This window comes from Lonchura striata, chromosome 3 (genome assembly GCF_050655825.1).
Source record: "Lonchura striata isolate lonStrDom1 chromosome 3, ASM5065582v1, whole genome shotgun sequence".
Taxonomy (NCBI): domain Eukaryota; kingdom Metazoa; phylum Chordata; class Aves; order Passeriformes; family Estrildidae; genus Lonchura; species Lonchura striata.
Window position 1 is genome coordinate 86,947,731 of NC_140705.1, and position 12,906 is coordinate 86,960,636.

The 12,906-nt window shown below is 54.2% G+C and overlaps 2 protein-coding genes across 4 annotated transcripts in view; one reads left to right on the forward strand and one right to left on the reverse strand.

Annotated features, from left to right (window-relative positions):
• XRN2 (5'-3' exoribonuclease 2) overlaps positions 1-7,056 on the forward strand; it is a 32,792-nt gene extending 25,736 nt beyond the window's left edge. For all 3 annotated transcript variants that reach the window (XM_085575632.1, XM_021537709.3, XM_085575633.1), the window contains 2 exons: positions 3,006-3,144; positions 6,319-7,056. In XM_085575632.1, the coding sequence (XP_085431758.1) occupies positions 3,006-3,144; positions 6,319-6,381 (202 nt within the window). In that variant the 3' untranslated portion in view covers positions 6,382-7,056. The remainder of the gene's footprint in view (positions 1-3,005; positions 3,145-6,318) is intronic.
• Positions 7,057-8,580: 1,524 nt separating this feature from the next.
• NKX2-4 (NK2 homeobox 4) lies at positions 8,581-10,751 on the reverse strand. The gene is made up of 2 exons (XM_021537633.3): positions 10,278-10,751; positions 8,581-10,167 (listed from the first exon to the last, which is right to left on the reverse strand). Exons 1-2 carry the CDS (start codon positions 10,642-10,644, stop codon positions 9,515-9,517), a joined length of 1,020 nt encoding a protein of 339 aa, XP_021393308.1. The 5' UTR covers positions 10,645-10,751; the 3' UTR covers positions 8,581-9,514.
• Positions 10,752-12,906: the final 2,155 nt, after the last annotated feature.

Sequence of the window (12,906 nt, forward strand, 5' to 3'; positions counted from 1 at the left end):
ATGCCCAGCTTTTTTCCCCCTGGGTTTATTTGCAAATGTTTCACCATTGAAAATATGGGCTTTGGGGGAATTTATTGAGCTCTCCACAGTCACTTTCCATGGCAACCATTTTGATCCCAAATGAAGTAAGCCGGGCTCCCTTGTCCTGTGCCTCATCTGTGTGGAATATTGTACGGCAAGATTAATTCATAATGTCAACTTTAATACTGCTTGGGCCATGGGAGTTGCCACTCCCACCCCTTAATTAAATCCTATTTATGTACTTTTATTTGTGAAGGACTGCTGCAGGTCTGTCACTTATCACTGCCTTTCCTTTGTAACACTGTGCAGGGTTTATGAAAAGCTCTGCCAGCACTGAGGATAAGTAGTTTTGCTGTGTTCTTCGAAGGTTTTGGATTTGGGGAACAGATCAAACGTGCTTAGAGCCGGTGTTTAGTTGCTGTACAGAGGCAAGCACAGAGACTTAAGCAGAAGGTTAAACACAGAGACACTTGGTACAGGAAAAAGCATCTGAACCTGTTGAAGGCAGCTTAAGTTTCCTATTCTTTCCCTGGGAGCTGCTGGTTCTCCAAACTGCTGCCCCCTCTTGCTGCTGCAGCTGTCCAGGAGCAATAGGTGCCGTCACAGAGAGGAGCCAAGGATTTCTGCTCAGGGAAGGAAGGAACCGAGGGAGAAGCCAGCCCTGCTCCAGCCCTGTGGGATGGAGTGGGTGGGCAGGAGGCTGGGATATCCTGGATTCATCAGTCTGAGTAAGGGATAAGCAAGGAGCCCTCTCCCTGCCAGGTGTTCTATTGCAGGGATGGAATGGTGCAGCAGGGGCTAAATTGGCTCTTCCTTCCCAGGCCTGGGGAGAAACACCAGGAGTGTAAAGCTGCTTCTCCATAATCCAGCCATTCTTGTCTCCTGTGCAGGATTTCTTGCTTTTAAACCTAGTGGTGCACCTTGGTGTGCAGCAGGAAAACTGAATTTTGGGTACCTCTTCCCTGTCCTGACATTTCAGGACACTTCAGAGGTCATTTTCATGCTCTTGAGCCAGTCCAGAGTTTATAGAGAGAGATTTGCTACCTGGCTGATGAAAATGTGTCATCTGGTTGAACAGATCTTTTTTGCTTAACCTATTCATAGAAATAATTTCCAAAGTGGCTGGGGTGTGAAGACGGGAATGTTTTCCTGTGTAAATTCTCCTGAATTTAGCTGACCTGGCTGAATGTGTTTGAGTTGATGTAACTCTGGACAGTGCCTGTGGGTAACTGCCAGTGTGAGCTACTGGGGTGTTTCAAGTGGCACAGCTCTTTTTTTTGATTACAGCTTTGCTGTGTACAGATCTCTACCCTCAGGTGATTTAGATCACCAACCAACCAGTGCCCCAACAAAGCAGTGATGTTAGTTGTGTTGTGTTTAATTTATTAAATATCTCAACTTTTCACTAAATAGCACTTTAAAAGTTTAAGCTCTCTGCCAAATAAAAATTAATGTCAAAAGAAATTTGTGTCAAACTTCCCCACTCCAGGCATGAAGCAAGAGCTGGGCTGTGAGCCTCAGTCATATTTATCACCAGCACTTGTTGCAGAGGCAGAATGATTGTTAATGAAAGCCCTGGAGCTGGGGCTATATAGGTAATTCCCTGTAGTTTTCCTTATGGCTGAGGAGTGTATTTTTGCTGGAGAGTCTGCTGTTGTCTAGGAATCATTAGGGGAAAAAACTTAGTACACAAAATACTAAATCAAAAGAAGTGAGTATGAACACAGGATGAACTTAGAATGTTGATTTTTTTTTTTTTTTTTTTTTTTTTTTTTTTGAGAGTTTAGTCCCCACAAAAGCAAAGTGTTCTTAGCTTTAACTACAGCATGGCTCCTTTGAGGGGTGGTGTGTAGTGCAGCAGGTAAACCTGGGATGCACAGCCTCTGTTCCCTGCTGTCCCCATCCCAAACCTGGGATGCAGAGCCTCTGTTCCCTGCTGTCCCCATCCCAAACCTGGGATGCAGAACCTCTGTTCCCTGCTGTCCCCATCCCAAACCTGGGATGCAGAGCCTCTGTTCCCTGCTGTCCCTGTCTCCCTCCAGGCTGGCCCTGCTCTGCTCAGCCAAGTCCCTCTTCAGTAGGGGTCAGGAAGGATTAACCGTCTCCACTCTCCATGTTTTTCCCTCACAACATCATACTGTCCTGCAGGACCCACCTGCCCTGAATCCTTTAAGGAATTGTCCCTCAGCTGTAACAACTGGATCACGGCTGTAGCATTTCCCTAAATATTTTGAATCAAACAATACTGGACGTGTTCTACCTGTTGCTTTCTAATTATCATGTTGGAATGGGTACTTGAAGGAAATGAAAACATTTCTTGCTGTGGGTAATCCAGGATGGCAAACTGGGCCATAATGGATGTCGGATCTGTGTTCCCATATAAACTGTACACCAAATGTCAGTCAGCCCGTGCCAATTAGTGCTTATGTTGCTAGGTCACCGTGGTCAATTGAAAATGGCATCAATAGAACTTGAAAAGGTTTCTTCCCGATCAGACCTCCTGACATATTGAGCAGAATAATGGATGGGAAAAAGCAGCCAAGGCCCCTACCCTAGATTCCGAATGCTCGCCGTAAGAATTCATTTGCAACCTGCAATTAACTGGGAAGAATGGGCTCCCAGAAAGAGTCTGGGCGTTCAAAGAAAGCTCCTGGCTCCCATGTGGCACATGTTTACTCCTGGGGTGCTGGGGAGCTTTTGGGATCGGCAGATCTGCCTCTGCAATAAAAGGTGCGTGGAAGCCTTCCAGGGAATTGGAAAAATGTGCTGTGTGCAGCCAAGTTTGCGCAGCTTCCAAGCTGTGCCGAAGGAAGAGGTCAGCAAAGCGACCTTTAGGAGGATTTGGGAAGACATTCCCTGCTCCTGGTTTCTCACTAGCACTTGGCTGTCCATGCTCAGCTTGGAGACAAAGCCAGGAGTGTGTCCGTGCTGTGGGATGCTCTGCAGGAGCCCAGTTCCCACTGCAGTGTTCTTTCCTTGCACAGAACCTCTGGAGCTGCTCCTCTCCTCGCCTGGAACCGCATGCTGCCATCCCCAAACCAGTTCCAGCCAGCTCAGTACCAGGGGCTGGGGCCCATGGGATACCCACAGAGACCCGAGGACCGCATGGACAGGGGCAGACAGGTAGGAAAGTGGGGCCCCACGTGGTACTGTATGTTCCCCTCCCAGCCAGTTCTTTTCCCTCATGTGGCATGGGCAAGCGTGCTGAGCTGGATTTAGTGTCACTGTGTCACCACACACAGGTGGGTGACTGCCCAGCCTCGGCCAGCACCTCTGGCTGTACTCCTCGCACAAGGCCCATGCTGGGGCTGCACCACCAGTGTCCATGAAATGGTCACTCTCCTCCTGCAGCCTGAGGCAAGCATTCCCGCCAGTCTTCTTCTTCCACAAGAAAATCTGCCCACTAGACCTTTTGGGTTCTCTCCAGCATGTTTAAAATGTAGATTCTTATAGCTTCCTGAGTTTCTCCCCTGAAGTGCTTATTGGCTTTCTCTGAGCTGAAAACCTCCTTAATGCAAATGTTGGGCTCTCATAGCCAGAGGAATAAGCATGTGGAAATAGCTCTGTGCAGTTAAAAGGAAACAAGCAGTTGTGAGGGGAGAACCTCATCCAAAATTACAGGTGATTTGATCAGCAGTTCATGAAAATGCCACAGACTGAAAATGCTGCTTGAAAGTAGCAGGTGACTCAATGTTTAGGGAATTTTCTGGAGGGTGTGATCCCAGTAAAACATATCTGCATATGCCGTTGTACCAGAACTCTGGGTGTTTACACTGCTAAACTCTCGTTTTAAATGAATTTTGGATATCTAGTTTGAACACCTAGTTCTATTGCTGTTTGTGGAAATCAGAACTGTGGGAAGGTTAGTGACCAGTCCCAGGAAGGAGGAGGTAACAGCCCGATTGCCCGGTCCTTTATGTGGAAATTAAGGCACAAACTGTTGGAAATGTGCCTTCTGCTGGGGCCTGATTCAGCTCAGGACAAGTCACTTTTTAATCACTCCTAGTTTTAATTTTCTCTGCCAGCCTGCTCACCTGCCCAGTACCCAGATATGTGTTACATGGCACAGCACCAGTACTAATGCTTCCAGCAGTGGTTGTGACTGGAGGCAGAACTCAACAAGGGTCATAATCACAGGGAAATAATGGGGCCTGAACCTTGACCCAACCAGTGGAGCTCTAAAATACATTTTAAATTTGGATGAGGCACATTGATAGGATCAGATTTCAGAAATCTTACATTTTGTGCCACACAGGTTTACCCAAACCCAGAGCCAAAGGAATAAATCCCTGATTGCGCTAATCCATAGCAAGGGCTGCTGTGCTCCCGGGTAAAAATTGAGGGAGGATCTTTGTGCCGCTGGAGTCTGGACAGGGTTTAATTAGTCTGGGAAACGGACTCTTGGAAAAGCCTGTCTGCCATGGCACACCCTCCTCTCCCCTTTCTCCCAAGCAGGATACACCTGCTAAAGGAATCTGTGCTTGGAACACTTAATTCCCAACCTTAAATTGTTGTGCCCAACAGCTGGAATCATGAGGAGGAGCAGGAATAAACCATTTCCAGCAGGGTTTGCAGTGGGGGCCCAGGGAGGGTATCTCTGTTAATTCCCACTTTGAAGCCCTGTGGGCATCCACAGCCTGGGTAAAGGTGTGGTCTTGCCCAAAATTCCCCCAGTGCTGGCATGGACCCACCTGCGGGTGCAGGAAACATTAAACCCAGCAGTGACAACCCTTTTATTTTTATTCACATACATGATGAGTTCATGGTTAAGCACAAATCTTTTAGCGCCAGTGAATTTGCTTCATTAAAAAATTCCCCTTGCAGTTGTGCTGCAACTGTTTATCTGCTTTTAATTTTCTTTTTTCTTTTTTTTTTTTTTCTTTTTTTTCCTGTTCTTGTTATTTTTAAATGAACTTTCAGATGTCATTATTTCTTCGAGGCTGGAGTGAAATGAGAAAGTACCTGAAAGGGTTTAGGGTGCCAGCCTAATCATTGAATCCGGCCTTGCTGCCTGAAAATTTCAAAGCTTTAAAGCCTTGAAAAGGGATTCAAGTGGAACTGGTGACACGTAGCAGCATAAATAATTATCTTTGGGCCCTTTCACCTCTGAATTCTTTTTTTATGGCATACAGAACATGGTCTGAAGAGGTTAATAAACGTGCTGCTGCAGAGTGCTTACAAAATTAATGCAGCTGCCATGGATCTGGGGGGCTCCCTGGGAGTGGGGCTTTGCTGCCTTCCAGCTCTCCCAGAGAACCAAAGAATGAGCTTGCTGGGGTGGTGCAGGTGTTGGGCAGTTTTTTCCAGCCCGGAGCAGCACAAAACGGAGCGTCCACATCCACGGCTGCTGCAGCACTACCAGACCTCCGCTTTGTCCTTCCCTGCTGATGGTTTGGAAGGGATTTTTAAGGGATGTAGACAACTTGTTTCCTTTTTTAATTGAGTCATCAAGGCTGGAAACAAACCTTCCTTGCATGGGCAGGCTGCAAGAGCCTCCCTGGCAGGTCTGCTCACCAGCTCCACGGTTTCCGTGGTTATCCCAGCCACCGTGTGCTGTGATGAAGAGAGATTTCTCTTTTAAAGGAAGGAGCCCCTTTTTCCCTCCACACCCAAAATCCCCGAGTAAAGAGCAAATCAAGCCTGTAGCTGGTGTTGGTGCATCACCTTTAATTAACTTGCTGGTCTCTGCAATGTACCAGGTTTGGAAATAATTTTAAATGCTTCGGGGGGCTCTGCGAAAATTTCAAATGGATTTTCTCTTTGGATACTTGATGTACCAAATGCCTGAATTTAAGTACAAATATACATCTAATTTGGAGTAATTTCCAAAGTGGGATTCAGATCCCTTTGACCTCTTATTAGGGCAAACAAGTGCTGGAAAGCGCCTCTTCTGCAACAAATACAGCTTTCGTTTTTCCTTAAAATACTTTTGTGTAAAAATGCTGAGTGTGAGCTGCCCCATGTCCCTGGCTCCAACATTTGTGTCTTTGCTGCAGACAGAGCACAGCAGAGGTGTCACATATGGGTGACACATATCCACCCCGCAATGCTGGCTGGGGGTGGATTTATTTGGGATTCCAAAGCTGGTGCTGCGCAGCTCTGCTCTGCACCAGGGGATCCAGCCCCAGCCTGTGTTTCTGAGAGACTCCACAGCTGGGTGAGGGATGCTTAGCCCTGCCCCTGGCACCTCTCCGTGCAGAGGATGTTTTGTCCCTGTTCTGTATGGCGCCTCAAGCTCACCCCACTTGTGCTGCTAATCCCAAAAATAAATGCTTGCTTTTGTTTGTTTGTTTGCAGGTGTATGGCCCCGGGAGGCCCTACCCGCTCCCACCTCCTGCAGGAAGGTACAGCTGGAATTAGCTCCTGCCTCCTGGTTTTTTTGAAACATGGAAAACGTCTGGGTTTTTTGCTTTTGTTCTTTTTATTATTTGTGGAGCAACGGGGGGGGGAATGAAGCTGTTAAGCACCGTCCTTGTAGTTTTTAAACAGATGCCTGTTTTAAATGTGCACATTTCTTACGGACCTGATGATGATTTCTTGGGAGGGACTGGAAGGAGCGGATTGCTGTCAGATGAGGTGGGAGTGCTGCATTGTCCTTACATATCCACGCTGTGCCGAGCACTGCCTGAACATCTGAACTCCAAACATCCTCTACTCCACATACAAGAGCCTGAAAACAGACACAGAGTTGGAAAGAATGCCCAGAAATGGGATTTTATGAACTCTCGGGGCAGACTCAGCAGGCAGTCAGTGGCACGGAAAGACACAGCCCTTGCTGCTCCTCGGCAGGTGCTTCCTTCAGTTTTTTGGACTCTGAAGTAAATTTTTTTATGTGTGCCTGTTTCTGAGGTGGGTTTTGTCGTGGCATAACCAGGCAGGGGCTGTGGGTTTGTCTGTTTGATACCTAATTTTAAATGGCTGTGAAGAGCAGAAATTCCATTAGTTTTTAGCAGTCTTTCTAGGAATTTTCTGTGTGAGTGTACCAAATCAGTAAATATTTTTATTTGCTTTATAAACTGGCTTTTGAAATTGTGAGCAGTGGTGTTTGGTTAATTTCCAGCCCCCTCCAGAGCCTGTTTGTATCTTTTACCTGTGTACACACATTCCTGTTGATTTATTGGAAAGCAATTCCTCCAACCTCTAGCATTTAAAATCTTTGTTTAATTTAAAAAAAAAAAAAAAGAAACTGAGGAGAGCATCTAGTTCAGCTTTCCCTTTGGACTTTTCCATTAAATCCAGGTATTCTGTAAATCAGTAAAGTTCCCAGCCCCGCTCTTGCCCCGACTCCTTGATGCTCCCTTCTTTCCAATCATCCAGGTATTAATCACTAGCAACTGGGGGGAAAGCCTTGACACCCCCGTTTAACCTTGGAAGGAAGAAATCATCAGCCTGGCTTCATTATTTTCAAGTGATGGAAGGTGGAGCAGAATCCTTCATTGTGATGCGGTGTTCATGGGCTGGGAGCTGCCAGCCCTCCCCAGGACCTTCTCCCGTGGCTGGGAAAGGATTGGGATGCTCTAAAAGAGGCATTTTGCTTTTCCAGCAGGACAAAACCAGCTCTGAGGGTGCATTTTCATGGGAATGGGCTGAAGGAGGGAGTGGGGTGGGTCACCTATGTTCCAAAGGTGGATCGACCCGGGTGCTGTTGGCTTTGTCCCTTGTTCCCATTTTTTGGGGCACAAAGACTCTGGGTGAACACTTGTGGGGCTGCTGTGGGAAAGGCTCATCCCTGCAGGTTTCACCTTGCCCAACCCTTCACCCCCTTGTGGTCTGATCCCAAGTGGAGCCAGCCTGGGCCCTGGGAGCTGCGCTGCTCACTCGGACCCTCGGAGCGATGCTCAGAGCAGCACACTGGCTTAGTTTCCTCAGCTCTGATGCAGGGCTGGGATGCAGGACCTGGCCAGGCAGCACCATCTTTCCCGGGGCTCTGCTTCAGTTGCATGTGCCCCCAGCTGCTGGAGGGCCTGGGGGTCACCCTGGGACAGCAATCCTGTGGTGTTCCTCAGGCTATTTTTCTGACAGATAAATTTTTTTCCCCCAGTCTGGGGCTGAGCCCTATATATCCCCTTACATTTAAGAGAATTTGAGGCAGAAACCACTCACCGGGCTGGGCTCAGTCCCACCCCAGACACTGTGAGACCCAGCAGGGAGAAATTCTCCCTCATGGAAAGGGGAGGGAGCTGGGGGGGTGTCGTACCCGTGTGGCACCTGCCGGGAGGGAAAGGGAGTCTCTTTCCAGAAGAACAGTGGAGATTTCCTTCCTCTCCAGGTTCCTGCATGGGGCTTGGGGAGGGGTCTGGGAGCGGGTCTGTTGTCTTGCAGAGGCCAAAATCCCTATTTTCCACCTCAGAATCGTTCCTTCATGGCACAGCTGGGAGTGGAGTGACCCCCGGGGCTGGGGAGCCCGGCCAGGGTTGGGGTTCAGTGGGTCCCCCAAGGATGGGAAACCCTGGCAGAGGCGGGGGAGCACAGAATTAAATTTTGGCAGCTGACAGGGAGGCAGAAAAAGGGATTTTGAGGTTGTCCTTCAGTCCATACACCGAGAATGAAGCAGCTGACTCGTGAGAACAAGGCTTCCTTTTATTGTTTAAAATAAAATTAAAATAAAAAATAAAAGAAAGAAAACTTGCCGGAAAGTCCCGAGGAGCGTTTCCCGACGTGCGGGATTTCCTCGGAAAATGGTGCGGGGATAAACCCTGCTCCGGCGCAGCGCATCCTCCGGCACCGGCTGCTGCGGGGTCTGATCCCGGCAGGAAGCGGGATCCAGCCCCGAGAGTCACCGGGCTCTCCGTCACCTCCGCAGGGCTCTGAGCTCGTCAGGAGCTTAGCCAAGGGCCGGAGGCTTGAGGCGGTTCCGCGGGACGCGCGCCCCGTCCACGCACGGACATTCATTAACTGCACGGTATTTAATAACAACGAGAAAAACGGGGTTTTCCCCTTAAATCCGAGCACCGGCGCTTCAGGGCTCTCCTGCCACGGCTCCCGCCTCAACTGAGCTGCGACTCAATTTACCTCAGATAGCGGTAAGAACGGAATGGCATTCCGGGGCACCCCCACGAAATTAATTCGGCCGAGATGAGTTGCGCTTCAGAGGATTTACTGTGGCGCTCCGCGGAGCTGTCGCGGTACGCGCCGGGGCTCCCGGGCTGCGCTACCGCCGGGGAGAGAGGCCGGGCCGGAGCGCGGCCCCGCGCTGCCCTGGCTGCCCTTGCCCCGTCGAGAGGAGCTCTCCGCGGCCGGGACACGGAGGCCGGACACGCGTGCATACCAGCACTCACACAATTCACACTGACGCACACTCACGCAAGCACTCGGTGCTGTCGTCGGGGCCGTTTGTCCAAAAACAGGAGAGACTTAAAAAAAACTCGAAGGGAGGCTGGGAGGGGACCGGGGGTCAGGCGGCCGTCGGCGATCCCCGCGGGTACCGGGCAGGGCGATGCGTCCGGTGCCGGAGGAGCGGGGCTGTCGGAGGAACGCGCACGGGACGCACCGATTACCACGTCCTGCCGTAGAGCAGGTTGGGGCTGACCATGCCGCCGTTGTAGTCGACGCCGGCCGAGTCCAGGGGGGCCAGGGGAGCCACGGGGCCGTGCAGCGCCGGCGGGCTGGGTGACAGCTCCTCCAGGTCGGCCGCCTGCCCCAGCGAGCCGGGGTGCGGGTGCGCGGCGGGCGCGGCGGCGGCGGGGGCGGCGGGGGCGACCGGCCCGGGGCCCGGGGTGCCGTTGCCCGGCGGCGGGCAGGGTTTGCCGTCCTTCACCAGCACCGGCACGGCCACGCGGCGCGGCGAAGGCTGCTGGCACAAGCCGCCGCCGCCGCCGGCGCCGTCGGGGTGTAACTGCTGGGCGGCCGCCTTGTCCTTGGCCTGGCGCTTCATCTTGTAGCGGTGATTCTGGAACCAGATCTTCACCTGCGTGGGGGTCAGGTGGATCAGGCTGGCCAGGTGCTCCCGCTCCGGCGCCGACAGGTACCGCTGCTGCTTGAAGCGCCGCTCCAGCTCGTAGACCTGCGCCTGGGAGAAGAGCACCCTCCTCTTCCTCCGCGGCGCCGCGTGCAGCGGCACGATGGCCTTGGCACCCTCGGCGATGCCGCTCAGGCCGCCCATGCCGGCCACGTTCATCCCCGCCGACGGGCCCATGAACCTGGAGACTGAGCGGGACGGCATGCTCAACGCCGGCCGGCGCCCGCCCGTCGGGGCGCTCCCCCCGCGCCTGGCCGCCCCCCTTCTCCTCTGCCGCGCCCCCCGCGCCCGCACTTACTGCTGGAGTAGCGGGGGTCGCCGGCGGGCCCGTACCAGCCGCCTCCCGCCGCCGCGCCGCCCCGCATCCCCTCGGGGTAGGCAGGCAGCTCGCCCACGTTGCCCAGCCCGCCGTTGCAGTAGCCCCCGACGGCGCCGTGCGGAAACTGCGAGACGCCGTGGGGCATGTGATAGGCGGCCGCGCCCGCGGGAACGTGCTGCGGGACGGCGGCGGCAGCGGGGGCCACGGACGCCTGGCGGTACGGCCCGAGGGCCGCGCCCAGCCCGCCCGCCCCGTCCATGCCGCCGAACTTCTTGTAGCTCTCCTCCATCGGGCTGAGGATATCGGTGACCGAGAAGGGCGTCGTGTGCCTGGGGCTCAGCGACATGGCGCGGCGGGACGCGACGGGGCGGGCCGGGCCAGGCGCTGCCGCCGGCACCGCCGAGCCGTCCGCGGCGGCGGCCACCAGCCCCGGGAGCCGGTAGCTCGCCGGTTCTTTTAGCCCGGCGCCGGGTTTACGCCAGACGCGGGGGGGCGGAGCGGCGGCGGGCGGCCCCGGCCCCTCCCCGCCTCCCGCCGGCCCCCGGCCCCGGCCCCCTCCTCCCGGCCATTGTCCTGCGCCCGCCCGACGGCTCTTAAGCCCAACCACGCCAGGGCAGCGCCGAAGCGGCTCCGAGCGGCCCAGGCCCCGGCGCCCTCGCCCGTAAGTACATGCCCGGTCTCCCGATCCCCTCTCCACGGTGCGCGGCCACCCCCGGTCAGAGCGTCCCGGGGCGGCGCGGCCCCCGCCCGGCCCCGACGGCAGGAGCCGGGCAGCCCTGTCCCGTCTCCTGGCCGGCCCCGGCCCCGCTCCCGGCCCCTCGGAGCCGCTGTTACGGGGTGCGAGGCCATCGGGGCCCCTTTAGAGCCGATGCTTCGTTTGCGATTGTGTTTTCGGATTTTTTTCGGTCGTTCTTCGTTTGTTCGTTGGTTTTGGTGCAACGAAAGGCTCCCCCGGGGCAGCCCGAGCCCGCGGGCGGGGTCCGGGCCGGCTGCGGAACTCGCTCCCCCGCAACGGGAAACGGCTGCGGAGCTCCTCGCCCGGGACCCCCGCGCCCGTCGGGGCAGCTCCGCGGGGCCGCTCCCGGGGCCGCGGGGCTGAGCGGGGTCTCTGCCGGGCTGAGAGGCCGGGGCGCAGCCAGACCCCACGGCCAAAGCTGTTCCCCGCTCCCCAGGGCCGGGCACCGCCGCGACGGGGCGGGCGGAGCCCGTGTGCGGGGAGATGTGCCCGGTGCGTACCCAGGCGCGCCCGGGCCGTGCGCGGGGACGCGCGGGGCTGCGCCTTCCCCACAAATTGATAAAACTCGGTGTGTTCAGTGAGCAGCCTCCCTCCGGAGCGGCACCGCTTCCCGAGCTGCTGCCGGTGTCTGTGCAGGGACTCCCCTCTGCGGGGACTGAGGTCCTTTTTGGGAAGCCAGGGATATCCCACACCCTCCAGACTGGACCCTTCCCTTCTCAAACCCCATTTTATCCCTGATATTTTTGGAGGCTCTGCAGCTCTGTGGTGATTGTTAAAAATAAAAGATCAGAGCAAGCACGGTTTTGCGTTTTAAACTTTGTGCTCCGCACTGAAACTCTGAGGCCGCGGCGAGGGTCAGGAGTTAAACGGGTCCCGAATCTCCACGCACTGCCATCCATATACTGCCTTCCCGACAGTTCTATTCCGTTGCAATCTTCCCACCATTCGGGCAGAATTCCTAGCACCTCCATCCGTTTTTTTCCCCTGCACTTCTCTTCCCCTCCCCACAATTTAAAAAAAAAAAAAAAAAAAAAAAGCCTCTCTACATCCTTGTGGGAGCAGCAGAGCAGCACAGGGGCTGACCTACGAGTGGGCACACTGCTGCACCTCAGAGCAACCCAGGGCAGGACACAGCTCTGTCCCTGGGGTCAGGTCCCCAGCACAGTCACCAGTGGTACCAGTGAGCTGCTGAACCATGTTTGAGCCCAGCTCATTCTTCATTAGTCTTTCTCTAATGGCTGATTATTTTATTTTATTTTATTTTATTTTATTTTATTTTATTTTATTTTATTTTATTTTAATGTTATTTTGGCACCTGGAGTTTTCCATCCCTACTGGAGCGGGTCCCCTCCTTTCTGGGGCTCACACTCCAGGAAGGAGCTGCTGAACCCTCCCTCCTCCTCGGACACAGAGGTGCCCGTGTGCTGTTGGGGCAGGGGGGCCCTGCAGAGGGGATCAGGCTGGAGTCCCCCAGCCCTTCAGGGAGAGAGCTCTAGCAGGAACCTGCAGCTTGGCAAAGCAGGAACCGTGCCCTGGGGATGGACGGACGGATAGACGGATGGACAGATGGCAGAGCGTGGTGTCCTTGCTTCCCTCTGGGAAGGGAGAGGCTGCTCCTGTGCTGTAGGGATGATTCCCTGCAGGCCACTGGGGCAGTTTGGGATCTCAGCGAGGCCTCAGTGCTGCTTTGGGGGCAGACCAGACAGAATAAGGTGAAGGACTGAGAGGGACTGGTCCTGTTTGTGTCAGACTGGCCCTGTAAGCTGGGCTTCTGGGATGTGGCACCAGTGAGGTGGTTTGTAGGGATTCAGGGGACAGGTGTGGTACCAGCTTCTGCTCACAGCTTCTGCACACACACCAGGACCCTGCACT

What these genes read in the sequence shown, in the direction of transcription:
- NKX2-4 (XM_021537633.3), bottom strand. Translation starts at nt 10,644, where the DNA reads ATGTCGCTGAGCCCCAGGCACACGACGCCCTTCTCGGTCACCGATATC. An exon ending in CGACCCCCGCTACTCCAGCA is followed by an intron (nt 10,168 to 10,277) that starts GTAAGTGCGGGC and finishes CGTCCCGCTCAG; the next exon opens with TCTCCAGGTTCATGGGCCCG.